This window comes from Melanostigma gelatinosum (assembly GCF_949748355.1).
Source record: "Melanostigma gelatinosum genome assembly, chromosome: 1".
Lineage (NCBI taxonomy): Eukaryota > Metazoa > Chordata > Actinopteri > Perciformes > Zoarcidae > Melanostigma > Melanostigma gelatinosum.
In genome coordinates this window covers 29,571,171-29,596,887 of record NC_136634.1, presented here as the reverse complement: position 1 = coordinate 29,596,887, position 25,717 = coordinate 29,571,171, and the positions used below count along the sequence as shown (strand labels likewise).

Sequence of the window (25,717 nt, the reverse complement as noted above, 5' to 3'; positions counted from 1 at the left end):
TGTTGGATGATCGTGCATGTCCTCTGCCTCTATAATGTGGTGGAGGTTGGTAGTACACCACTGTGGGGGCCGGTTCTGCTGGATTTGGTTGGTATGAGGTCGGGGGTGCAGCTGGATATTGGGGCTGTTGTGAGGCCTGAGCCTTGGCTACGGCCATCTGTTTCTTGGCCAGATGTTTTCTACTTATTTCTCTGTCGGCCGCCGCTATTTGAAGTTTCAGCAGCCGCCGCGTCATTCTCTCCAGATCTTCCTGTCCTCTTGTCTCCTCAGTTAGATGTCTCTGGTTGTAGTGAGTTAGGTGTTCCCTCCACATGGCATCTTCCATGTTGCTCAAGCCTACCACTCCTCCCAGCGCTGTCTGTACTGGTAGGGGCAGGCCCTTCTGCACAGTGTGTCGCCATACTACAGTGGTGGCTTCATTGCCGTCATGTCTCCCCCCTGTGGCCTCATGCCACTCTTCTTCAGCTCTTTTTAGATACCGATGCAGCTCTTCTTCTGGTTTTAGCTTCAATCCACTGAGGGAAGTCATGTTTGGCTTCGTGGGCCAGATGCTTCTCATAGTTTCCCAGTAGATTCCTCGGAAGTTGTCGAATGGGGTCTGGTCCACTCTGCGGGCCGTTCCCGTTCCTGCTTCTAGGGCATTTAACTTTATTGTCCCCTCTGTGCGGATAATCATGGCCCGTATGTCTCCCAGTGCCAATTTATCCGCTGCCGTGAGTTTTTCAAAGAGACGGATCCAAGGGCTGGCTCCTCCTCCCAGCGGTGGCAGTGCCTTCTCCAGTGTGTCCATGTCTCGATGTCCCCATGGCACATACTCCGCTTGTCCGTTGTATTTCACCAGCAAGGGGTACTGTTGGGTCTGGGCTAATGGTGGCATCTCCCCTTTTACAGGATAAAGACGTTCTCGATAGCGTTCTGGTGCCTTCCTTTTCCTGTTGAACCGTCTGGGAAGTGGACAACCTCCGGCTGCTCCACTTACCTCTTCTCTTCTGTCCTCATCAGTGTCGTCAAGGGTGTCATCATCACTTGTGGCTGCTCTCTGTCTGTTTCTGGGTTTTGGGAACACATAACCGTCTGTCTTATACTCACCACTCCCCATCTTCCACTCCCGTTTTATCTTTTTTCCTCTGCACCCCATTTGACCTGCTTCGTCCTGGCAGCCCCCTGGAGTCTCCACGTCCATGTCCCCCCTTTATTCTGTACACAGGTGCCCGGAACTGCGTTGTTCCTGTAGTCAGTAAAGTGAGTCCGAGTGTGGAATCTCCCCCCTTGACAACTCAGATTGTGGGGGAACAGAGAAACAGAGACAGCAGCAGTATATTTTGTCCAATAAATGCTCTAAATGTGCTGTGCAGTGAATCAGCCTGCATGTGACATTCTAAACACTTTACCATAATAGTTAACGTAACTTGCTGTAACTTTCTAAATCCTTCAATCGCATGTGTTATGTGGGTGTGCGTGGTGTTTGTCTAGTTTCTAATGTGTGTGTTAAATGTACACACTTGTCATTGAAGTCAAAGTCAACTCACCCTCTGTGCTGTATGGTGTGTGGCCGCTGACTCCAAAACTGGGATCCGCTGCTCCACTTCCCAGATCTGGACCCACTCAACCACGCACCTTGACTAAAACCAACACAAAACTGCCAAAAATTCAGCAGTAAATGTTAGCATACGTCTGTAGTGTAAGAGAGGTCAACGATCTCTCAAATATGTTTGCGCCGTCCGTGTCAAAATTGATTCTTAGGAACGATGTAAAATAGTAAATGTACCAAAATTAGTCAATACTGGATATGTGAAGGAATCTCGAATCCAAAATTGAAGCTAGAATTCCGAAATCAAACTCAACATCTAAATCAGAATCACAATCACAATCCAGTTCCAAATCAGAATTCGAAAGGTTTAAAATTGGAAGTAAAATGAAATTAAAAAACAATGAATAATTAATCAATTAAATATTAAATTCAACTTTAAAAATCAATAACTGTGTTCAAAGATATTCAATCAGAAATACCAATGCAAGTCAAACTGTTGAACTGCACTTACACTCTGGTCTGCACAATAATGAATCACAATTAAGTTCAAGAATTGAAGAACACCTGAAACCATTAATCTTTGTTAAAATGCTGAATTAAAACCAAAGTCAACGACTAAAGTTATAATGCTTAATGAAAACTAAGGTCAGGATATAAGCTCACAGCTCTTAGACAATGAATCTCTGAAAAATTTACAGATTCTAATAACTTCGCCGAACCGGAAGTTACCCTGAAACCGAACCGGAAGTTGTCCTGAAACTGGCTGTGGTAACGAATATGCTAACCGCTATGCTAACGACAAAAAACGGAGCTTCTAATAAAGCATACGCACACACAAGTATCACCAAAATCCCACACTTTAATTCCACTCATACGCCTTCTGTCTCCTCTCTCAATCCAGCAGTTATTGTCTTTACAAGCACTTTTATTTTTCATACAGAGTACCGCAACACCGGAGCTACACGTAGCTAGCGTTAGCTCCTCACGGCGGCTACAGATCATGTAATGTTATACCTCATTTTAAACGTATTTCCACGCTGCTAAAACACAGACTAGACACACGTATTATTGGACTTAATGTCCGTTTTTTTAGTAACCTTAAATCCTCTGGTTTAACCAGACCCTACGATCGTCGTATATAACCTTTCACCCAGTGTGTTCTCACAATCGTATCTCCCCACAACGCTATCGCCAACACGGCAACCACGCACATGACAAGACACAATTGTTACCGGACTTATTTATCTTTTACCCACCCGAACGTCCTTTAATATCTTGCATTCAAAAGCCTCCCAGCACCCCGCGGGCACAAGGCAGCCGGACACATGTGCTCCGGCCTTCTCTCTTGTTGTGAGGTAAAATTCTTCCATAACAAATTTGGCACCGCAGATGGGACTTCCTTACCGGCCTCGCTGCATGGGCTGAAGGCTGCACTGGTCAAACACACTTCCTGGGCCCATCATATCGGTAGGCAGAGCCGTTTCATGAAATCTGTGAGTTAGTTTTGTAGGAAATTTAGAGGAAGTGTCTTTGGCTAGCGTTGCTAACAGCTAGCTCTGAGGTGCCGGTGAGGACGTTCCAAGGAGGCCTCGTTCCACTGAGGTAAGCTATGATTTGCAGTCTGAAGTATACTAGCATGGTGAGCAGAGGGGACTAGTTCAGTGAATACTGAGATTCAGAGCGTTTGGTAAGCTGCGAGGACTGGGAGCGTTGAATCGATAAGCGTTGATGGGCGGCAGCCCTGATAGGCCGAACTGCGTGTTCTTTGGGAGTGGCGGACCAACACTGCTCGGTATAGGTAAGGAGTTAGACCGTCGGGGTCGGGGATTCCTGCACTAACAGAGCCCGATGTCCGCGGATTACCTCGCCGGCCTTGCCTAGAGTTTGAGTTTTGGATGGTGTGGTTCAAAATGGAATAAAGACACTGACAAGAAGGAGCTGGTGAGCCAGGACAGCTTCGGTAGCTTTGGAAGCAGCCAGGCACTGCTGCCGGGAATCGAGTCTGCAAAAGGTAAGATTGCCGCGGTCACACACGCTGCAATAATAACGCTACCAAGACTGGTTTACAATTATAAGGAATTTAATTCCACTGATGTAAGCACGATTACAGTTATACATTGGAGTATATACTCCCATGACATATTAAAACAATAAAACCCCATTTGCAAAAAACTCTACTCAGCTCCTCAGGGTTTAACACGTCTGTCCTCTGCGAGCATCCAGGTGAGAGAGAAAAAGGCTTTAACTTAAACCACCCACATCTGTTCGAAACACCTCCCCTTCCATTTATCTCGATTCCTATTGGCTAACTTCCAGGAGCGTATTCACTTGTCTGGCTCTGAGTTTATTATCACATTCAATGACTGTCAGTTACGTTTTAAACCCTTCTATAATAATCCTTCAAAATGAAAGTTATACTTCTGCAACTTGGCAGAAGTTTCATGCTTCTGCATGTTTATGTTTATCTTAATTATGCATTCTCAAAACCCTTATGATTGTGACTAACTATGAATTATTAATTATGAATTATTAAACACTTTTATTATATCTTCTAACTACAGTTTTTTACTCAAATTTCTTACAGAAGCTAGCGAGTCGGACATGTACTGTTAAAAGCATCTTGCCGTTCAACCTTTTTTGTTAACAGTCTTAGTGAGAGGTAGGTCAAAGGTACTTCATCCATATTGTAGCGACCCTGTCAGTAACAGCTGGTAGCAGAGGGGTTGCTGGTAGCAACTGTTCTGTGTCGGGAGCTAGTAAATGTTGTGTTCGTCCGGAACCGGAAGTTGTGGTTGTTGTTGTGGCGGAGGAAAGCTACGGAAAAATCCGTATATAAATCGCACCGGACTATAAGCCGAGGCCTCAAAGCGTGGGGTAAAAAGTAGCGGCTTATAGTCCGAAAAGTACGGTATATAGACTTCCTATTATAGTGAGAGCCAATCTGAAATGTGTCTCCTTGTTTGACAAAAAGGTTCAGGAAGCCATCTCTTCATCAATTAAAGCCGCAGTGCCCTCATCAATATGAAGAACATTTGTATGCATTGTTATTTATGCAAATAATTTCCTTAGTATGTTTATGCATGACAGGTTCATTAGTATTTGTGATAATGGTGTCACAGGTCATTTCCTTTCTAAGGACCAATGAAGGGCAGGCCAATCCCATCTCTAATTCAATCAGTAATTACTACGAGCTATAATATGTCCTGGCTGCCAAGCATTATGGGAAAGCAGAGTCCTTCCACCTCCTCTGCAGTTATTGTGGCGTGTAGACTGCCGGAAAGCCCAAATTGATGGCACCGTACCTGAGCAATGATCATAATTGACCCCCTTTCTGACTGGAACCATACTGAATGTTCCCTCAGAGGGTACCTCGGCAGGTTGCTATTACCCTGTTGACATGCAGGGAAATGTTTCTGGAACAGCTGTCGTTTGTCTTTTTTTCTGTTTGAAAACCTAAAGGATATCTAATGACAGAGAGTAAAGTGTTCATGCAGTCGGCTGCAGGAAGGCCTTATGTAGGTGTGCCAGGAAGGATTGTCAGAGGGTTAGTTAAGGACTGATCCGATCGCCTGCCAGGCCCATTGACAGACCAAGAACACATGCATTCAGCTCTGCCAAACCTTTGTGAATGAAGGGACATTAGTGGGGTGACTGTAAAGCTGTAAATGATGGACAAAATGGTGAAATGTTCGTGGTTGTGGTTTATTGTAACTTTGGGCATACTATTTATAGTTTTGTTTGTCCTATCTGTGATAGTAACACTGTACTCAATTAAATGCTGGAGTCCGAGAGCACAACATTACTTCAAAGAAGTCAAGACACAAGAGCAGTCCAGCAGCAAAACTACTTGATGAGGCTTAGGAGTTCCCGATTTGTCTTGAAATTGTCACGGGGTGTGGTGGAGGACTCAAAAGCAGACATAGGGTACATCCCAAGTCTCTTAATTCTCATTTCCGCGATCGAACCGGAAGTTGTTCTGCGCCACCATATTGACTGCCGTCCCAAAGCTCTAACGTAGCTCGGAGGAGCGAGGAGGGAGGAGGGATCTCGGAGGAGCCGTGAGCGAGGAACCACGAGAACGGACTTCCAGGAAGTATTTTACCGGCCGACACGCCCCCTCATTGTTCATCAGTCATGTGATTGGACGTTGCAGCCGATCGGACTGACTGACTGAGTTTAACACCAGAGTGAAGACAGATCACAGAATAAACTCAAGCTTTATATTTGATTCGGCTTCTGATTCAACATCTGGTTTAAGTAAATGTTCATTATAGTCTGAACAACAAAACGACCACAAACAACTTTCTACATTCATTAGAAAGATTTGTGTTTTCATGATCTGATGTTTCCCTCAATAACTTATTATGAATACAATTAAAGTCAGAGAGAGCTGGAGAGACGAAACACTTTTTACATCATTCCTGAGTGTTTGAGTTTTATCATTTTAGAGAAACAATAATCATATTCTGGGTTATTTAATAATGACGCCACAGTCACAATTTCAAAACGTACAGACGCAAATAATTCATAAATAAGACGATCGCATTCCGCCGGTAGAAATGGATCCTGTGCTTATGAACAGAACACAGGACACAGTTTGTTAACAGACTACAGAGAGAAACACTCTACACTGATGATTACTGTGTCTTTATTAGTTATTAGTATTATTAGTTACCATTATTAAGTACAGTGATCACGTGAACAGACACAAACTTATCAAAAGTCTCTCCAGCTGTTAAAGCCGACTGACAGCTGATCAGCTGTGATCAGAAACAGAAGTCGCTTCACGTGATGCAACTGAGGAAAGGCCGTCTCATGTCTCCTATAACATATTTCCTCGTTCCTCTCTCCTCGCATGGTTTCCTCCATGCATCCCTGGTGGGAGGGACTAAGACGCAAGGAAAGGACCCAAGTGAGGGAAACGGGGATGCAATTAAGAGACTTGGGATGTACCCATAGTCAGATGCAGTGAGAAATGGGTTTCAATGAGATATGAACACAACAGGGAATCCAAGGACGAGACAAGAGACAAGGGGGAATATCCGGCAGGACAAGATGGGGCAGGGAGACAGGGAACAGGATGAGCCAAACGGGCAGGGAGACATGGCAATGATCTGGCAAGGAGTGACTGAGAGGCAGGGGTTTAAATAATGGCTGGATAGAGGCAGGTGAGGGGAGTTGTGCTGATGAGGAGGGAGTGCTTGATTAGTGAACAGAGGCAGGTGAAGGGAGTTAGGCTGATGATGAGGGAGGCTGACAGGTGCACTGAATGAGCTGATAGGTGAGTGAGAAATAAAGAGACAGGAGAGAAGGGGCAGAGCTGTGACAGAAATACGTATGCTTGTCACGTAACTTAAACTATGGCCGTAGCGCCACATGACAGAACGTCGGCAGTCAAAATAGCCCAACTTTTGATTTCACATGGGACAAGAACTCCGGTCCCCTGAGTAAAAGTTGTGTTTGTTTAACCCATCCACAGAAGGCAAACAGTAAAATTATTACCAAAGACTCATAAGAAGAAAAACAGCATTTGTCATTTGTTCAAATGCTTAAAATCTGGGAAAAGTATAGTCAATCACTCAACGTAATTCCATTACCTTACTACTTTACCAACAGCAACAATAATCAGTTATATGACTTATTGCATTACTGTTTCCCAGCTCTGCTATATCGGTTGTGTCTTTGTGTCCTTAGTAACCCCACGTCTCATCTTCTGTCTTTCACACATAGTTACTGGAAATTAGACGATTTTTTAAGCAAAACCAAGTGATCCCTGGAAGCAGGCTTACCAGTGGCTAACATTAGCAAGCTAACTGAAAACACAAGGTGACTCAGGCAAACTGTAAATTAGACAACTTTGTAGTTTCAGGGAGGCAGGCTGTTGTGTTAAAGGTCAACACAGATCAACCGTCCATCAGACGTCAGAAGCCTTGCCTCCAAAATGTGCACGTAACGGATCATTACGAGGATTAGTAATTGTGATGTTACACGCACACACCTGACAAAAACCTGCACCAGGTCTGTGAAATGATGGCTTTTGTCGCACCAACAGTCGATATGTTTTCTTTTACTCATAATGCCATTTTCCCCACCCAGTAGTTTTTTACCTCAAACCCACAGTAACTAAACCTTAACCACAGAGGTTACAGATCAGGAGACAATAATAGCAACACCTTCTGTAATGGTCATTTGTAGCATTGCTAGTAAGCACTGACAAACGGTGTCATCTTGTTGATTGGGGCCCCAGATAAGAAACTGCTCAATATGTTTGACTTTGTGTGCAATCAGGGAATATTTGGGATGTTGATGGCCAAAAAAAACTGAAAATAAAGTGTAATAATCTGGAACCATCTGTGTAAATTTAGATTTGACTGTAGGGCTGTTTTAATGTGACTCCAACATTCACATTGAAGTAAAAAATGCAGTTTAATGAACAGGTTCACAAAACAAGTATCTAATAATGTTTAGTGTGCATTGAAACACGTTTTGCTTGCTGTTATGAGTCTGCCTATAATTAAGAGATCCCTCCCGGACGCACTTTCAATGTAAATGATGGGGAACACAATTTTTTAAAGTAACACTTTTTAGGACAAGGTACCCACTTTGTGTTACTATTGGCCACTTGAACTCAAGAGGGAGTCACTGTCAAGCACAATGAGGGAATGTTGGGCTAAAACAGCCTTTAACTTTGGACTGATGGAGTCTTGTATGAGCTCCAGGTAAATGTTGATGGTTGCAGCAGAAGCAAGAATCACGACGATCAAAAAATCTGTGGATTAAAGATCTTATGCAGTTCCTCCACCTAGAAAAAATAACATTACAATGGATCCTAGCCCTGATCCACAATATCCATAATGCATTTGTCTGTGCTCACACCTGTTTCAAATGCACTGACATGACTATTTGTTTTAATTCTGCAGTATGGAAGATAGCAAGTAAATGGACTGTGTACCTGCAACATGCATACACACAAACACAGTAACCAGACATAATGTTATCCCCCCCCCCATTTCATCTTGTCTTTAAAATATACTATGTAATAAAGTGTTAGGTTGTGCATCAGTGGTAATTATTAGATTCTAACAAAGAGGGCTGTTGCTGATTGGTTGCTGTGATCACATGTAAAAGGGAGGTGTAGCAATGAGGGGATATTGTATGGGAGGTGCGTCGACTAATAAAAGGTTTGGAGGTTTGAATAGATTCCTTCAGGCAGAGGACCAACTACCAGGATGTTATTGCAACGTATCCTCATAACGACTTTATCTTACTGTTAGATTCAGGGCCTCTTAAACTGTGGGGAAACCGCACATGATCCAGCCTCTTCCAAAAAGTCAGCCGGTTTCAATTATAATCAAAAGCATTTAATACTACAGAAGCTAAAACAATTGCAAAGTGAAGTACTCTATTTACAGTATCTATAGATATATATTTACAGCATCGACACAGACATACCCCGCGATGAAAGACGACACGAGTTATTTTTCTCCCGCCTTACATAGTTGAAAAACATCCCATACTGTCCGTAGTTCCTATTGGCTAAATCCAGCTGGCTCCTCCTTCTCGCAGGACCCTCACACGGGTGTGGCTTGTCCCTGAAAATCCCTGTCTTTCCCTTCGCTACTCTTAAACATACTATATAAGATAAGGATTTGCAACTTTTGGCAAAAACTTCACAAGTTTTACAAGCATAGATGGTACTTCCCAAGTACTTGCTATTATTATTATCCACCTCTAAAGGTGCTACAAATTCTACTAAAACATTTCTAACTATGAATTCTAAAACACACCTATAATTATGAATCTTCTAATTATGAATTCTAAAACACTTTTAATTATGAATCATTAAACACTTCTGTTATAATTTCTTAAAGCACACTTCTAAACCTAAATTTCTACATTACCAAAAGTTTCTCCACATTTTTCGTGCGTTTTCCTAATGAAAGCCAGCAACACGTGTAGAGTTCCGCTCGTAACATGAGAAACAGGGTCCGGTACCTGAAATAGAGCCGTGATCTACTTTATCTTACAGATTCAAGTGCCACATTTGTTTGCCTATTATGCAAGTTAGGTCCAAGTCTGAAGGAAGGTGTCATGTATCACCTGTAGCAGCTGGAAGGATAAACAAGGGATATTTTAAAGAGCCGCTCAAATTGAAGAAATTGATAAATTGAGGCTGTCGCTACTGATGACTAATCTTCAGGCTGCTTTTTTGTCCTTCTTTTTCATTTGACCCACACTGAATTCCATCCATTACTGCTGCTGGTATCACCTTTTACTCCAGATGTTGTACAGGAAACTGTAAGTGAGATTAGTGGAATATAATAACACGGGGGGAGGAGTGTTTCCATGGCTAGTAAAGTTCAACCCTGATTTGGTCATGTAAACCACTATAACATGCTCTCTTTTTCTTTCTCTCTCTCTCTCTCTCTAGACGCTGAAGGACCCCACTCTTGCAGCCAGGAAGGATTTCCAGCGCGAGGCCGAGTTGCTGACCAACCTGCAGCATGAGCACATAGTGAAGTTCTACGGGGTGTGCGTAGACGGAGACCCTCTTATCATGGTCTTTGAGTACATGAAGCATGGGGATCTCAATAAGTTTCTCAGGTGAGCTTGGCAAACAGGCAACACTTGGTGGTGTGAGTGGCGACAGTGGCAGCTTGTAATCGCCAGAGGCTTGGGACTTTTGGGACTAGAGTTCATAAGTAGGAGCAGAAGGGATGGAAGTGAAACTGAGCAATTTCATATGTTCTTTTGTCCCGACACAAAATGTTCCATTTTCATTGTGGAAACCAAGATTTTTACACATAGTATGTGAATATTAAGGATCTAAAGGATCTTTACTACACAAATTGTACTGTTAATTATTATCCTCACAATGAAATACCCCTTACAACACATTGGTTTTATAAGGCCTTAATGAGCATTATCAGTGGTTTTACACGATAACAACTTTCAATACTGACAACCATTTCCCAATTCATGCTAGCAGCGCTAGCTACCTACCAGCTACCTGGCTACATTTCAAGGGCCAGTGGTTCCAATTCATTTCAGTCCACTCTCAAAATCAACTCGCCATGTTACTTGATTTTGGAGTTTGAATGGTTTCACAATGGTGGAGTGATCTGTGGTGCATTCACATGCTGAAGAGAAATTCTGATGACAGACGTGATTCAGCTGCCACATAGCGTTGCATTCGTACATCGGGAGATCTGCGGTTCATTGCTCGGCCCCTCCAGTCTGCGTATTAAAGTGTCCTCGGGCAAGACACTGACTATAGTATAGAGGCCTGATTGGCAGTTGGCGCCTGGCATGGGGTACGAATGTGTGTTTGAATTAATGACATGAGTGATTTGACTGGTCTGAAGCATAGAAATGTGCGATACAAATGCTAGTCCATTTACCACTTACCATGTCTCTCCAAGAATATGGTGTCGCACTCTATGCTGAAATGCTTATTGGAAGAATGAAAAAGTTAGAGCCAGAGAGATGAGTTCAGTATAAAGCCAGCTCTGTGGCACCTGTGTACTGGTCTCTTCAGACCTGCTGCTTTTGTGTGAATTATCTTGTGTAACTGAACTGCTGGTAGATGGTTGAGGGGTATTGGTATCTTCCTCTTGGTCCTGGGTTCCTCTTTGCACAAACTTCAGCATTGACTGTGCATTCATTCAGAAATACAAGTGAAATGAATTAGCACACACATGCAGAGTTAAAAATGCGTTCAAACTTCAGCAATTAACTGGGCATTAAGAAAGGTCTCAAAACGAAATTGAATAAATCTTAGTATAAATACATGAATCAAACAATTATGTATGCTGAATATTAACCAAACAGGTAATGAAAACATGATTATGGACTTCAAATGAACCAAGACCTTAAATTCCTTGGCCAAAGTAAAATATCATCCATGATGGGTCAATTAAAAATGCATACAAACAAACATTTATTATGAAAAGACAATAATTGAATTGTCTTATAATACTACCTCTATAAAAAACAAAATCTGAGGAACAGAAACCAAATGTGCAACTATATTCAGCAACAACTGTGAATATAAATCAGAAGCTTCTGATTCTCACGTATGTTTAAAGCCTAAAGCAGCACACGGTAGGCTACAGTTGCCCAACGATAGAATCCAGCTACGCCACGAAGGTTCAGTTCATTACACATCTTGACGTTATGCTACGGTACCACATCAGCCGGTTGACCATGACATTGACACCGACGCTCTCTCAGTCACCACGAGGTATACGGGGCAATCTTAGGGCTCCAGGGCCGGAGCAGACCGACCCACGGAGCAGCCCCCCGAGTGATGTTGATTTCACTCGGTTCGTCTGTGTACGTAGACTTGTTGCTGGTTATCAACCAAAGAATCCATATCGAGCATTTACAAAACTGAGATATCTTTAATCTGCTCTTAAAATGTGATATTAAGCATTGACGTTTTGGCAGTGACACAAGTTGCTCTAAACACTATTTGCTTTTTGAAGCAGTTACCAGAGAAATATCCAGAATCTTCCCTCATTTTATTGTCTAAGTCATTTATAGATACAGCTGAGGGTCAAAATATTTTACAAAAGCAGAAGCGCTGTGCATCGAAGACATCACAAAATAAACAGATTGAAATATTCATAGCCCACTGTCCCAATGTAGTCCATGGGCCCAGGCATATATCGGTACCATCTGAGAAAACCAAACTTTAGGGCTGCTAAGTTATTGGTCGGGACTATATGATTATTGTAATATGTGATAACCATTCCAGAAGAGCAGCTTAGTGTATGTATTTAGCATTTTTACCATTCTGAGATATTGACGTTTTGGGGGAAAATCACACAATGGACTATTGACACATCCCATGAAGGTAATATCATTCAATAACAGCTCAGGATATCCAGAATTGTTATCTGCACACTTACAACAAGCATACTTCCCATCTTGAGGCACATGCTTTAGTTTGGTATTCAAATTACGGCTGATTTGCACGCTAGATTTTGTGAAATTTTGCGGATTTATTATTATCATTATTTACGGAATGTTGTGTGTCCCATATGAGTGCCACAGTCCTAATGGATCAGCTACCCATATGTACCTGGTTTGCAGGGAAGCACAAAGGAGGACCATCCAGCTGGTTACAACAAAGTTGCAGACTTTTTCCTTCCCCTACCCCCGAATGCAAATTGCGGCTGAATATATGATGGCATGAGCCTGGTACAGAAGATGAAAGGGAATGACAAGACGTTTTCACAGCTGGCGGAAGCGATACTGTCAACGGCTCTTCATGATGGAGCCCAGAGCATTGATGTTGTCTTCGATGTTTACCGAGAGACGTCCATCAAAGACGCATAGAGATGCAACAGAGGTGCAAGCACAGCAATCCAGTTCAGGAGCATCGCACCGGGCCACAACATTCAGCAGTGGAGGAAACTGCTCTGTAGCTCTTCCAACAAGGCAAGTCTAATCAAGTTCCTGGTAGAGGAGTGGAAAGAACCAAAACACAGGGAGAAACTGAAGGAAAAGTTGCTCTATGTAACCTGTGAGGAGGTCTGCTACAAGCACTGACATGTGCAAGTTGCGAACCTGTAGCAACCAGCCCGCTGATGTCGAGGAAGAGGTTGTAGACCTCGAGGACTCTGATGCTGATAACAGTGATGAAGCCTAAACTACTGATTCATGGTGTGAATGTTTTGGCACACTCACAAGGACATTCATGGCTACAAATATGCATGAGTAAAACATAGTACATAAACATGCCACAGTAGCGTGGTGAAATTTGGGTTATCCGTAAATTTCACATTTTGGACGCTTGTTGGAACTAGGGTAGGGGAAGTGCAATTCCTTTAACTGTGGTAAAAACGTTCATAAATGTTTTCCTCATACAACATGTGCATGTTGTAGGCTACTGCGGTTCAGTACTACCCAGGGAACTTGTATGACAATATTATAAATTAAAATGTACTGAAAATCACTATAATCAGCAACATTTTTGATAGGCCCTATTGTTCGCCCCTTTCTGCCATAGAAACAAATTCTGCCTTCAGGAATGACAGAAAGGATTATTCGGATGGTGTAAATAAAGCATTTCAGACACGTATTTGTGGTTTGTAGTTCATTCTAGCCCCATGTGGAAACAGCAATTGCATCATGAGTGAATGTTGCCGAGTTTGCCTTTTCGCTGTCATTATGCGGCGGGTGGGTACATTCCAGAGATAACTACCAATAAGCTACCAGTCTGCAATGGTTATCACATCAAAATATGATCTATATATATATATATACACCAATTCAAAAATCATAACTAGGATTGGTTTCCTTAGATCAGGGATTCCCAAAGTGTGGTGCGCGCATCCCTAGGGGTGCGCGAGCTGCCTCTAGGGGGTGCGCGAGAGAAAAAATGTAATGGCGGTGCAGTCCTGTCTCCTAAAAATTACGTTCCCCCAAAACTAAAATGCATTCTCAATTACGTTTGACCACAAACATATTTTCTCCCTGATTACGTTTGTGTTTGACGTACAAATACGTTTCTCATCAACATATCTTTGCCATACTTCAGTCTTTATTATTTTTCTGTGATCTGCCTCGCCTCTGCCCCGCCACCCACGAGTTGTTGACCCGCGGCCTGTTCCGAGGGCTGACAGACCCGACGATCGGGTGCCTCGCGGCGGGGGCGGCTGGAGACCCCGCGTCCCGGCGCCAACGGGTGAGCGCCCGCCACACGGAACCATAAAACCAAGTCTCGGATTTCACCCGGGGGACATTCTGGAGGTATTGTGACCGGGTGATGTGCCTCGTTGCTGGGAAGGTGCGTGTGTGTATGAGCGCATTTCTGCCGAAGACAGGCGGTGTGTTGTGGTAGTATTCTGACCGCGTAATAGGGAGAAGGAGAGGCGGTGGTGGAGAGGGAACAAAATGTTAAAGAGATGGTGGAATGTATGATTGGAGAGAGAGAAGCAAACAAGTTGGACGTGATCCGGCGTCCAACAACACTGTGTCGCGCACATCGATGCTTTGTCCGAAGACATCCTGGCTACATTAATCGGTCGCGTGAAGAAGAGTGAGTTTTACTCTCTGCAAGTAGACGAGCCTACAGATGTGGCCAATCCTTCGTAACGTTACGTCCGTTACCTTTTCGAAGGCACGGTGCAGGAAGAGTTTTTTGTGTTTTTTTATCTTGTAAACAAACGCCACGCGCGCGCAAACTGTTCTCTCATTCGTCCGATTTTTATGCGGCTCTGTTGCTTTTTTTTTAAAGGTGTGTGTGTGTGGGGGGGGGGGGATTGGGGGTGCGTGAACCCGGTCTGGATGTAGAAGGGGGTGCGTGGCCTAAAAAGTTTGGGAACCGCTGCCTTAGATGGTACCGACAAATGGAATTTCTGGCCTGGGCCCATAGTCTAATGCCACTGGTTAAAGAAGTAGTCAGATCCTTTACTTTAAGGATCATTTCACTTTATTACAACTTGTTTTTTTTTGTAGCTCTGGCTTTTGGTTTTATTGGATTTAACATTATGCTCAACAGAGTAACTGCTGAGATCAACAGCATGGTTCAACAGACATGAGCAGTCCGCCAATCCGACAGGAAGCAAACCTCTCTTACACACCAGTTTACAGCTCATCCTGCTTTAACCGTGACATGATGATCTTGTTGTAGTTGCGATCATACAGTTTTCCTGTGTTATGAGGAATAAGGGACATTCCATGTGTGCATCACTTTCTGTTTGACCTCCAAATAATAATCTGGTTAAACGTCGGCTTGTTTCCAATGTTATTCTAACAAATTAATAAAAACACAAAACAAACTGGAGTTGTCCCGTGAATAAAAGTAGTAGTACCACAATATAAAAATATCCATTACAAAAACGATATTTACTTAATCTACATAACTAGTAAAAAGGCTATTCTAATCATTTTCAAGTGTTTGTTGTTCTAATACTCATTTCGGCCACAAGAGGCTGAAGTGCAACACGACCACATAATCTAAATAAGACTGAAAGCATTCTTTTTTTTCTTTCAGGTGAGTTTAATTTACATAACTTGTAAGCACAATATGTGTACTTTGTGTTTCGCAACATGCGGTAGTGGTGCACCTCAGCCGCTTGTGGCCGAAATGAGAGTTACAACAACAAGCGAAAAAGGATTCTGACAAAAACCCAACCTGTTTAACTGATAAAAAACAAAACAAAAGGAGTAGAGTTTAGGAAAATTATCCCGGCAAACTCTTTTTTTTTCAAAAACACAGGAGATGAAACTATTTACATGACACTTAGAAAATGGATCACAAGAATATTTTTTCCTCTTTTTCCGCTTGCCTCTCAGGGCTTCCTTATATTTATCATAGACTTTTGGGTAGTTAAACCTGTGACCATGTATCATATTTCCCAATCGTATATTGGTCATGTGATCATATATTTTCTATGTAAAACCTGAATCTATAAAGTACAGTAACTACAAACTAAATAGTCAATTAAATGTAGTGGAAGAAATACATTTCCCTCTGAAATATAGAAATTATTTAGAAGCATCAATTGTACTTAAGGACAGTACTTTAGTGAAATAAAAAAACAGAAGCAAACTGATGGAATTATCACATATCATATAATATGATCCCTATTACAGATGCAGTAATGTGTAGACAGTATTTAAATTGTGCTGCTAGTGTCACCGAAGCTAATGTAAGTCAACATAAACATAAACATCAATTCTTGACCCCGAAAACACAAAATAAAAACAAAGTCAAGATGAGAAGCTTGTATCTCAGTAACTGAACCTTGAGGTGAGATGTTCTGCTTTTTCTACCGTTGGAGGTTCATCTCCAACAGTGTATTTGTTTTATATTTCATGTTTTGTCTGGACATTGTTAATGTATAAACTCAGTCGTTAAATGTAGTGGAGTAAAAAGTGTGATACGTCCCACCCTGTAGCATCAAATGGAAATACTCAAATACATATTATTTTATATTAATACAATGATTGAATTAATGTGCTTTGTTACCATCCACCTCTGTCTCAATACTTGTGTTTTAAATGCTAGTGCCGCCTCATGAGTGTTAGATCTTCCTTCCTTGGTGCGTCCTTGTCACCTGTCTTGTATTTCTGACTTGACCTTGTTTAGCTTTGCTGTGGTATTTCAAACTTCCCCTCATTAGTACACAGAGTAGAACAGGTCCGCAGAGGTTGACCCGAGTGTGGTCACAGAGAGCCGTGTGCCAGCTCGTGGACACGGAGTGATGGATGTGCCCGTCACGATGAACAACTGAAAAGGTTGAAGCCTTAATTTGAACCTTGTCGCTGGACTACACCCCTCCACCCCACTGCTTCTACAGCACTGCTCCCTGTTCCTCGACACCCTTACTTTCCGTCTCTACCGGTAAAACCCCCTCGCGGACTCCTGCCTGGCTATTTATGAAAAATGTGTCTTAGTGAACTTCCTGTTATGAAGGTGTAAATATAAATGACAGACTCCTTTCCGCCATCAAATATTTTCACGGCAGTCTGTGTGCCCTTATGCAGAGCCTTGGTAGAGCAGCGTCGCACAAGTGCGACCCATGGTGATTGATGAATGAGCCTGTCGGACGGAGTGACAGACTGACAGTGGGAACTGTTCCACCCAGAGCATTATGTAAAACTCTGAAGTGAGGAATAGTGCAGAGCTAGTCTCGCTGTTATGTGGCGATTGATGGCTGAGATATAGAAGATAGACGGATGCCGGTGCATCCTTGGTGTAAATAAGTGTGCTTTCAATGAACTGGTGGCATCCTTGGCTTAAGGATGCCACCTCCCCTCACCAACACTTTGGTCCATTGCAAGCGTTCCTAACAGAATGTATTGATGGCAAATATCCACCAGATTTGCTTAGTATATTGTATATGTATATTATATATATATATATATATATAAATCTTTTTACCCCTTTTCTGATACCACTCTTTTGGTCAAACTATTCTCTTACAGATATAAAAATCTGATGTGCACATTAGTATTACATTCATGCTCACCAGAGGATGAACTCAATGATCTTTCACTGAGCACTCTTCTCAGTCTAAAAATGTCAATTTTGCACAAAGAAATCTTTGAGTATAGGTGTGGCTGCAATATCAGAATTAGGATCAGAATACTTAATAATAATAATAATAATAATGCATTTTATTTGTAACGCACTTTTCAGCACAGAGCCAATACATAGTAAAAACTGTAAAAAGCATAGTTAAAACATAGTAAAAAAAAAAAAAACTATAATAAAATAAAAACCAGTGAATGAACAGAAAACAAAAGAAATAACTGACAGTGACTTAGGTCAGAAAGGCTTTCCTGAATAAAAAGGTTTTTAGGCCGGTCTTAAAGAGACCAGGGTCTGTGTTGCCCTTAGGTGGTCAGGGATGTGGTCCATAGGCGTGGAGCTGCCGAGCCAAAGGCCCGGTCGCCCATGGTGCGGAGCTTGGTGCTGGGGACCCGGAGGAGCGAGCTGTTTGATGAATGTTTGACTTTATTGATCCCAAAATGAAATTTGTACATTAGAGTTGCCCTTATAAAGAAATATAAAGGGAAAAATGAATTAAACCACAATGTCAAGTATAAATAAATGACTATGTCAAATAAAATGTGAATTATGAACATAATGCTACAAAACATGACACAATACTTGCTTTTGTTCTATCACTGCACACTGTCAATTTATTTATTTCTTCTTTTTGTATTAACCGGATGATTTAGCTACTCTTGCCCGGCTCAACCTGCTCTGTGCTACTATTGAAACATGTGATATTCAATTTCTTGATTGTAATATAAAATGGATTACTCTCTGCAATCAATCAACAGCGAATGCACTGGATTAAAATAATATTTGAAGAGCCATTACCAAATATAAAGAATGCATCAATGGGAAAACATGACACGCTGTAAATTTGGGAGCCATTGCTCATACTTTTTTTTTCCTCGGGTCCCTTCCTCACTTATCTCTTGACAAGAAGGTTCCAAGCTGAGTCCGACTCTGCAGCCCCTCTCTACCTGCAGCTGCTCTGGATAAAAGCACAAGCTAAATGCCCAAATTGTAAATTGCGGTTGGTAAGCTAATGAGCTGCATTATGTCTGCTGTGATTAGATGTTATTGGCTCCCAGGATGCTTTGCGGAATAGAATAGAACATTGGTACTTAGTCCGCCGCCAGGAAGCAAAGTCTACCAGTGCTTATGTGTGACTCTCACTGTGTGTGTGTGTGTGTGTGTGTGTGTGTGTGTGTGTGTGTGTGTGTGTGCACGCATGCTTGTATGGGACAGCATTTCAGCGAGTCACTTTGTGCCTCGGATGCTAATTTCGACTCAGTAATTGTGTTTCCATTAAAGTGCTGGCATCAATTCTTTCAGGACATACTGCTAATTTAGCCAGCACCCGTTGCCCTCCAAACCATGCACACACACAGGTTGACTACTGGGTACACTTTGTATTAACTAAACACAAGTCACACTCTGTCCTTCCTCAGTCACTGAACCCCATCGCTCCCTCCAAAACGGCACTAAAATATTGTTGGAACATAACGGTGATCGCTGCGCTGCATCGTTGATGCAGAGTCACAACTCAGAAGTGTCACTGACTTTCTTTTTTTGATGAACCATCATGTAGGGGACATTTTGTAAATGTATGCAAATCCACTGGATCCGGATATGAATAATTATCCGTTAACCAACAATACGATTTTGACAAATGAATGCAATCAGTTAAACAGTTACAAATGTATATTAACGGGCAAAACAAGCGGAGCGGCTCACTAAATAGAGAATAGCTGGTCCAAGTTAAAGGTTGGACCACCTCAGACCCCGAACATACAAAGACGCGTGTCTAGAAACACGTAGCCCGCAAAACCATTGTTCTGATATCGCTCTTTTCTTGCGCCGCTTAATGCTCATTAACGTCGTCAGGCAGCCAATCAAATCGAGCAAGAGGCGGGCTTTGCTACTTTGTCACTGACTTCCTGTTTTAGATGCCGGTAGATGTGGGAACGGATAAAGGCAGACGAAAGGTTGATATTGGCAGTTTTTAACTACGATGAACTGTAAAGAAAATGTTTTCTCCTCCTCCAACAGCAGAGCAACAGCAAGAGCTTGATTTCTGCATTGAATCCAAATACAGCATGCAAGACACAAATCTTGTCTGTTGAAGGTTAATGATCGAGGGTCGGCTATGGGTCTGAAAAAATGAATTCTAAATTTGCATCTCTAGTACTGAACCAGTGGGACAGCACTGTATACCATCAGCTGTACTAAGAGTCTGAAGCACTGCAGCATGCTGAATACCAGTAAGGTAGTCACCAAGGTAGTTCATGTGTCCCATACACAACAAGCTTTCCAAGCATTGGCATCCCCTCTTTAAATGGGCCAAACTGGGGATTTTGCATGTTTTAGCCTTTGGGCTTACTCATTAGATATACTTGATGTAACAGCTAAATGGAACATGATTAAGGATCTGAGTGGTATTCCAATATCAGTATTAGAGTTCAATAAATACAATAAAAACATCTTGTCCAGTGACATAACATTAAAACAAGTTTGTGAAGAATAATTCATTTTTGGGTATTATATTACAAAACTATATGTATGTCTGACTATTGAGCAGGATATTTGGCAGTGGAACAAGTACAACACACAACAGCGAATGTAACGTAGACTTTAATCTGCAAGCATTCATGGGATTAGCATTAATATAGCAGATACGAGCAAAAATACAAATGCAGAATAATTGAGCATGGAGATTCATTATTCCATGTGTTCCTTTGGGAAATATGGTGATCTAAAAGGATCACTTTTTTCCACAGTGTATTGTTCAGGGACGTTCAGACATTCAAATTCATGAATATGAAAGATATTACTTTAAACATTCCTGTAGTCTCTCATCAGGCCAACATTTTTGTCAACCCACTCGAGCTAATTTTTACCGACATCATTTTGGACTTAATGTGTTCTGCCCCAGATTAATTTTTTTTTATGTCCATCACTACCAAGGCAAAGACTGTAGGCCGCTCCTTTTTTTAGTTCTTGCGCATTTCAATGTAACAACTAAAAAACTAATTTCCCCCTGGGGATGAATAAAGTCTCTAGCTATCTAAATGTTAACACAAAATATGAAAACTATATCTCATTAAAATATTTACTTCTCAATTGCAACTGCAGGAGGGGCGTTGCCCTCCATGGATCACACGCCACTGTGAATTACCTATCTTAACACGTTTCAAGGGTCTACAAGATCATTTTCATATTATACCAAACTTACTTTACAACGGCTGCCAAAAGGAAGGAAATTAAATGGGTTGTATGTAGGCCAGCAGTTGTGCAAAGTTTGGATTTAATGAGCTACAACCTGCAAAATCGTCACTTCACTCCAAAAATGCTAAGCTACATGACACCAACTGATGTTGGGTTGTCTCGCATGTAAAACGTTTGATTGTGAGATATTTCCTGAGCTTCTAACTCACTCTGTAACTTCCTCCTCAGAGCCCACGGGCCAGACGCTATGATCCTGGTGGATGGACAGCCTCTGCAGACCAATGGGGAGCTGGGTCTGTCCCAGATGCTTCACATAGCCAGTCAGATCGCAGCTGGGATGATCTACTTGGCGTCTCAACACTTTGTGCACCGCGATCTGGCAACCAGGAACTGCCTGGTTGGGAATGGACTTCTGGTGAAAATAGGAGACTTTGGCATGTCTAGAGACATTTACAGCACAGATTATTACAGGGTAAGAGACGTTTGTTTCATGCAAACACACCTTTTGTTTTTCTCCCCATGTATTTAGCCCAATTGAAAAAGTACTTGCGGTGCACAGTATGCATGTCTCTTTTACGCAGGGCCAATTTTAGGCAATGGAATGAACTCAGCACATCCCTGCTCCCAGAAGATGAACCTATTCATCTTGGGATACTGTGTTCCCTCTGATGTCAGCCTCAGAATAAGATGTCAACTTTCACAAATTTGCACGCTGAATATAGTCAAATTTATACTGTGGCCACTGACGCAACAAAGTTTGATTGCATTTGCTAAATGAATGTGCCAGTGTCAAACTGCAGGAGAAGACAGCAGCAGTAAGGCTTGGCTCAAGAGCTTGGTGCTAGGGTTATTTGTGCAATCAAAAATAGCTTCTCAGTGAGAACCAAACAGTCAATTTTAATTGTGTGTGTGATATTTGTGAACCTGGACGTCCAAAACCAACCTGTTCTAACTGCCAACCGTGCCGCTCAGCATCTGACATCAATGTAACCCAGGCACCCTGAAGTGTCTGTATGAGATTAACCAGGCTTCCGACCAACTCCATTTTAAACCCATCCATACTCATCCATACCCCACTCGTAATTTTTAGATGGTCAGAGCAACTGACGTAGTATATAGCGGGAGAAAAGCCTTGTATGGCAGATTGCAGCTGTGGACGGATGGGTCAAACACTCAAAGACATTCAATAAGGAGGCTGCTGTTCGTGTCCCATTGACATATTTTACCTTAGTTTGGTAATGCAAGCTTCGTACTTAACTAATGCCAGTTATGTTAAAAAGGTCAACATTTTACCAAACAAAAGTAGGATACTTATTTTAACCCAAACCACAACATTTTCCTAAGTCTAATCGGGTACTTTTGTGGCCTAAACCTAACTAAGTACTTTTGTTGCGCAAGTAAACCTGCATTCGAAGTTTATTTCGAAAAAACATATGCATGTAAAAGGCTGAAACTCACTTTAGATAAGACACCATGCATGCAACAAGCGGAAACTGACACGCGACATATATAGTTCCTTGACCTTTATCGGATGCCTTCTTCACTATCCAATACATGTGTTGTGCTTTTGTTTAGATGTAGTGAAGAATTACATGACATCACCCAACCAGACTCACCTTTAGAAGTTTTCATTGTGGTTTTGGACGACCTAAGTTTTGTTCTCAAAATGTCAGTAGTGGACAGATGGAGGATGGACGACTGATTGGGTTCTACCAGTGTGCAATAGCTGCAGGAAGGGAGGCTGCTATAACTTAAATGGCCATCACATAATAAGTAACTTCGTAGCTTCTCTAAATGATGGTGAGATGTTGAAAACGATCATGTGGGTCCCAGATAGAGAAACGGCCTTTTGCGTGTCCTGCCTGTGCAGAAGAGGTTTGTCTTCATAGACGCTTGAAACAGAGGCTCATAGGGATTTTCAGGAGACTCTCTCAGCACGTTAATTGGCATGGTGGGAAATTATTTGTATTTAGCAGTAAATGTCAATGACTCCATCGAGTCCCATCCCCCTAAGTCGCTTCTGTGGACTGCTTTCTTTTTAATGGCTGCTGCAATGTCTCAGTGGGGCCCACTGGTAGACAGCAGCAGCAATGGCGAACTGACTCTCTTTACATTTTTACCCTTATCAGCAGTGAACTTGTTCACTCCCTTGTTTATGTTGCTCATGTGCACTCACCAACCTTCACCTTAATGCAGCATGTTGTTTATTAAGTTGAATTTGTTGTTAGTTGGTACTTGGATTTGGGGTACGTGGCTGGGCATTACACAGTGCAGCCACATGACCTTCGTCGTCTTGGTTACAATAATAAACACTTGGTTGAGGTTATGGAATGATATGGAATGATAATGATACATGGTCACGGTTAACGAGAAACCAACATTGACTGTTACAAACATCAGTCTTATGCCGTGTTCACACCAAACGCCATTCACCAAACACCAAACACCATTCGCGCCACCGGTCTCGCCGAGGACCATTTGTGTTCATTTGCGTGAAACGCGCTGGACGCGCCAGAGAGGGGCTTATCACCTTGGGAGCCAATCAACTGTCCGCCATCAACCATGGAAAAATAGCCTACATTTCTGCTTAGTACGTGTTGTGGAAGTCCCAGATATCCCGGGAAACTAAATGCCGTCATGTCTGGGTTCATAACATAGTCCAGAGGAGCTCCGTGGATTGTATCGAGCTATATTCACTGTGTCTAGCGAGCCACACGTCGGCTGTTTATTACAGCTGTATGAACACAAAATAAACTCATTTGGCTGTGATTTCACGGCAATAAACCGACAAAAAGGGACCCCGAAATAACTACATAATGATGCCGATTTGTACTTGTCTTCTCAATGGAGCTCTGATGGATCGGTGCTAGGCTATGCTAACATTGTAGCAGCTCCACCAGCACTCAATAACGTCATGTAGACATAAATACGGCAGCGTCTATTCATTGTTTGTACCGTATGGTTTACACACACACATGTATACACATAGTTTGGTCCGGTCTCTGTTGATATGAGGTATCGTAGAGCTCTGGGTGAACACAGACTGCTACAGGATTTATTTCCTGATTCAACAACGGCAGGAAGCCAGTGATGACAGGGGGAGCAACTCAACGCTGATAGGCTATCGCGCCGCAGCGCCACGCCATTTTTTCACCAAAGTTGAAAAACTTCAACTCGCGCATTTGGGGCGTTTTGCCGAATGACGCAAATTCGCGTCACTCCAGTCTCATCGCGTCTGTGCATAGACTTTGTATGTAATCTACTTCGGCGAATAATTTGCGCAGCGTTTGGTGTGAACGCACCTTTAAAGTTGTTTCAGACTAAAGTTGTTTTCTTGACTCGTCCATTGTTGACTTTGAGCCTTTGAGAAATGTAGCTTCCACAATTTCCTGTTTTTATTGGATTTCTTTATATTTAGTTAATCTCTTGGCAAGTAAGCCAAACATTTCCTTTTCCAGACACAAGGCCACATATCCTCCCAGCTGTACTCCGTCTGAGAGGACAGAATGACTGGCTGATTAACATGCATCATCTGTCTACAATTCAAACTCAGACAGCCAAAGTGACAGAGGATATCATTTTCCTACAGTGATCCTCCTCCCTGTGCAGATTGTTTGCCTGCAGTCAAACAGAACTCTGAACTCTGTCTGCAGCTCAGACTGAGCAGATTGCACCGAAGCACACAGGACTTCAGGGTCAGATGGAGCACGCACCTCTGTGCTCACGGCTGTACCCGGCTTCCCAGACTTTACAATGTAACAAAACCAAAGCTGCAGTGCACATATCTCCACCTACCTCTACCCTTCGGGCAGCTCCATTTTGAAATATTGTTCTGAATATTGATGATTTACCTACTTAAATTGTGAAAAATGTCAATCACAGTTTCAACGAACCCAAGGTGACTTCTTCATGTTTCTTATTTTCTTTGACAAACTGTCCAAAAACCCATAGATATTGAGTTTACGGTCACATAAAAAACAAATTGTAAAAGCTGGAACCAGAGAATGATTAAAGTCAGGCCGGCTCTCGGCCCGAGGCTAACAGTAACCCTGGGCTTGAACATGAAGCCTGAGAACATGAAGCCTTTGAATGAATGTGATTCATGCAGAGCTTTGAAAATCTAGAGAAAAGTGCAGTCCCAGAATCATCTTCTGGAAACAGGTTGAAAATAATGGAGCTTTTTTCTCTCTCTATTCAAGAGCGTGGACTTCATTTGAACTCAATTTATGGACTAATTTTGAGAGCATGACAAATTGATTTCCCTCAGAACTTTGCTTCCTCGCACTCAAATAGTCTATGCTTGCGCTTGGATTTACTCTGCTGCTGTTCAAACTGTATGCTTGAATAAATTGTAGCGTGCACTGATTTCTGAATGATGCGATCACATCAGACACGACGCCACATCAGGCCAGGGGTGTAACATTGGGGGCATCAGCCATTCCCACTGTTTGAAATGGGTTTACAGAACCAGCCAACCAGCCTGCTTCATAGCTTTGTTAATTGTCTTTACGAGCAATGTATCCTCAGACAAAGTTATGCATGATGTCTGTTTCTCACGGGACACCAACAGCGATCTCCGGGGTGAAAGTTGTGTTTGTTACTTAACTTATGTAACAAACTAAAGTAGTTATGCAAGTTAAGCAAATATAGGTTAGAACAAGTCCATAATAACGTTTGGTCTCACAAGGGACCCGAACAGCATACTTCTGGGTGGAAGTCCTGTGTGTCTTTGACCAATCCATCCACACCTACGCAGACTTTGCCTCTCTTTATACTACATCCCCCTGGCTTCCTTGGTGGCAGCCCTGCTCGCCCTGGCTCACGATTAAGTGGGTTGTATCCAAATTTCATTGCATTACTTTTTGTAGGTATAAGTACAAACAGTGAATGAGAACAGCCAGCAATGAGCCATGATAGTGAGTCAGCATGCACGAGACCAGAGT

The 25,717-nt window shown here is 42.4% G+C and overlaps 1 protein-coding gene across 1 annotated transcript in view; it reads left to right on the top strand.

Moving 5' to 3' along the window:
- The window catches only part of LOC306797681 (NT-3 growth factor receptor-like), a gene marked incomplete at both ends in the record, with an annotated part of 225,650 nt that overhangs the window by 193,750 nt on the left and 6,183 nt on the right, over positions 1 to 25,717 (top strand). Inside the window, 2 exons of the mRNA XM_079297062.1 lie at positions 9,963 to 10,135; positions 21,003 to 21,246. Coding sequence (XP_079153188.1) covers positions 9,963 to 10,135; positions 21,003 to 21,246 — 417 coding nt within the window. The remainder of the gene's footprint in view (positions 1 to 9,962; positions 10,136 to 21,002; positions 21,247 to 25,717) is intronic.